Below are 2,405 nucleotides of genomic sequence, written 5' to 3'. Positions count from 1 at the left end.
CAACTACGATTAATACATAGTCTGGATCTCGTATATCAAAAAACAAAAACCTTCACATACTAAAACCATGCATGCTAAATCAAGCTTCATACCCCAATGGAAAGAAAGCATCAAAGAGCACTAGGGTGAATATCATCGATCAAAATGAGGAGTCTGATGCATCTTTAGTTTTGAGGTTGATATTTACATCTGCCAATGTATTCATATAGAGAAGAAAAGAAAAAGAAAAAGAAAAAGAAAAAGAAAAAGAAAAAGGAGGCAGCAGTAGTCACCACTCTAACAAAAAGACAAAAATGAGTAGATAATTTATCGCACCTCACTTATCCTACCCTTTCTTGGCTTGAAGTCGCTGCTCAAAATCCATGTTTCTTGAGATGTTCCTTGCAAATAGCTGCATCACAAGCATCTGTTATGCATTCTTCTTTCTTTTTCTTCTTTGTCTAGCTAATTCACATGGTGCCGGATTTCCATTATCGAGTGGGAAAAGAGTCTCTGCACCATCAAGTTGAATCAAACTCTCGACATAAGAATATGATATCATCAATCCATGGTAACCTAGATCCTTAGTTCTTTGGGTCTCAAAATTATAAGATAGCAGATGGTCCGCGTGGTTAGAATGTAGCAGTTCACCGCTCTTTCTCATGCACAGCAAACTCTCATGTGTGTCCCTGAAATTAAAAGTAAATCGTTTTGTCCAAGAACCCATTTTGCCACCCTCCATTGTCCATATGCCACAGCACTCAATCCAAGGAAAATGTCCGAAAAGATACAGTGACTCCCCCAAAACTGCAATATTGTAAGGATAACAATGTCTAGCACCATCTGGCAGCATTAACTCTTCAAAAACTTCATCACCCATTTCAAAACGCACAAGAAAACGACAAATACCCTCAATAGTTTTCTTACTTGCAACCCAATATGCAGCTCCATTCAAGATTGCAGGCCTATGACAAATAAAATCATATGAAGGGTCAAGGGCAACATCAATTCTTCTCCAAGAGCCCGTGCTTAGACTATAAACCTCGGCGGCTGGGTATCGAATTCTGTGGCGTTTAATCCTCACTACCTTGTAGTCATTGACTCCGGGGTGGAACCCAAATACTAGATGAGTGGTAGTCATTGTTCATTTTATGAATTGCATTTCATTCATTCATTTGATATATTTTTTCATGAATTGTAGAGAGTATTTATAATCTTGATTCTAGACATAATCCTTAGAATCAAGCTTATAATCTTTGAATTCCTAAATACAGTCGTCTATGGTCAATAACTAATCTTTGACACACCTAATTCAAACATTTGACATTCTAGACATCTTTGAATTCCTTAATTCAACATTCCCCCTCAAGTTGGTGCATAGATGTCTCACATGGCCAACTTGTCTAAAAACTTTAAGAACACTCGATTTTTGACTGCTTTGGTGAGGATCTCAACCAACTGATCCTCTGATCGAATCTTAGGTAATTCTACAAGTTTTCCATCCAACTTTTCATTGATGAAAAATATGTCTACCTCAACGTGTTTTGTACGGTCATGTTGAACTGGATGATGCGCGATGTCATATGTTGCTTTATTGTCACAAAACAGTCGGATAGGTTATTTAGATAGATAACCCAAATCCCGCAAGATGTTTCTTAGCTATAATATTTCACAAAGTGCATTTGCCAAACCTTTGAATTCAGCTTCTACACTTGAACGAGTTACAACATTTTGTTTCTTACTTCTCCATGTCACAAGATTACCTCCTACGAAAGTAAAGTAACCAGAGGTAGATCACCTATCATCTATGGATCCAGCCCAGTTAGCATCAGTATATACATTTATGCTTTGATAATCAGTATTTTTAGTAAAAAAAATTCATTTTCTAGGAGCAGATTTGAGATACCTTAAGATGCGTATAACTGTATTCATATGTTGCGTTCCAAGATCATGCATAAACTGGCTAACAATACTTAATGCATACGCCAGATCAGGTCTCGCGTGTGCTAAGTACATCAATCTTCCTACAAGTTTTTGATATCTTCCTTTATTAGCAGGTACTTGGTTGGACTCAACGCACAACTTTAGTCCTTCTTCCACCGGTGTATCAGCTGGTTGACATGTTGTCATACTTGTCTCTTGTAATAAATCTAAAGCATATTTTCTTTGAGATAGAAAGATTCCTTTGCTAGATTGAGATACTTTGATCCCAAGAAAATATTTCAAAGGACCTAGATCTTTCATTTCAAATTCTCTGGACAAGTAATTCTTGAGAGCCTTCATTTCTCTAGGATCATTCCCTGTAACCACCATGTCATCTACATATACAATGAGTGTAGTGATCTTACTATGTTGTTTCTTCAGAAATAAAGTGTGGTTTGAATTGCTCTGACCATAGACTTTGTGAACCTTTCAAACCATGCTCT

At 37.0% G+C, this 2,405-nt stretch overlaps 1 protein-coding gene across 1 annotated transcript; it reads right to left on the bottom strand.

The window, feature by feature from the left end:
• Positions 1–409: 409 nt before the first annotated feature.
• On the bottom strand, positions 410–1,120 carry LOC132295872 (uncharacterized). Its single transcript, XM_059794138.1, has one exon. It carries the CDS (start codon positions 1,118–1,120, stop codon positions 410–412), a length of 711 nt encoding a protein of 236 aa, XP_059650121.1.
• Positions 1,121–2,405: the final 1,285 nt, after the last annotated feature.

This window comes from Cornus florida, unplaced genomic scaffold, assembly GCF_030987335.1.
Source record: "Cornus florida cultivar Cherokee Brave unplaced genomic scaffold, ASM3098733v1 CherokeeBrave_3.0.0_Hap2_Chr02, whole genome shotgun sequence".
In the NCBI taxonomy this organism is placed as follows: Eukaryota; Viridiplantae; Streptophyta; class Magnoliopsida; order Cornales; family Cornaceae; genus Cornus; species Cornus florida.
The sequence above is the reverse complement of the archived record's forward strand: the minus strand, read 5'-3'. Positions and strand labels throughout refer to the sequence as shown.

What these genes read in the sequence shown, in the direction of transcription:
- LOC132295872 (XM_059794138.1), bottom strand. Translation starts at nt 1,120, where the DNA reads ATGACTACCACTCATCTAGTATTTGGGTTCCACCCCGGAGTCAATGAC.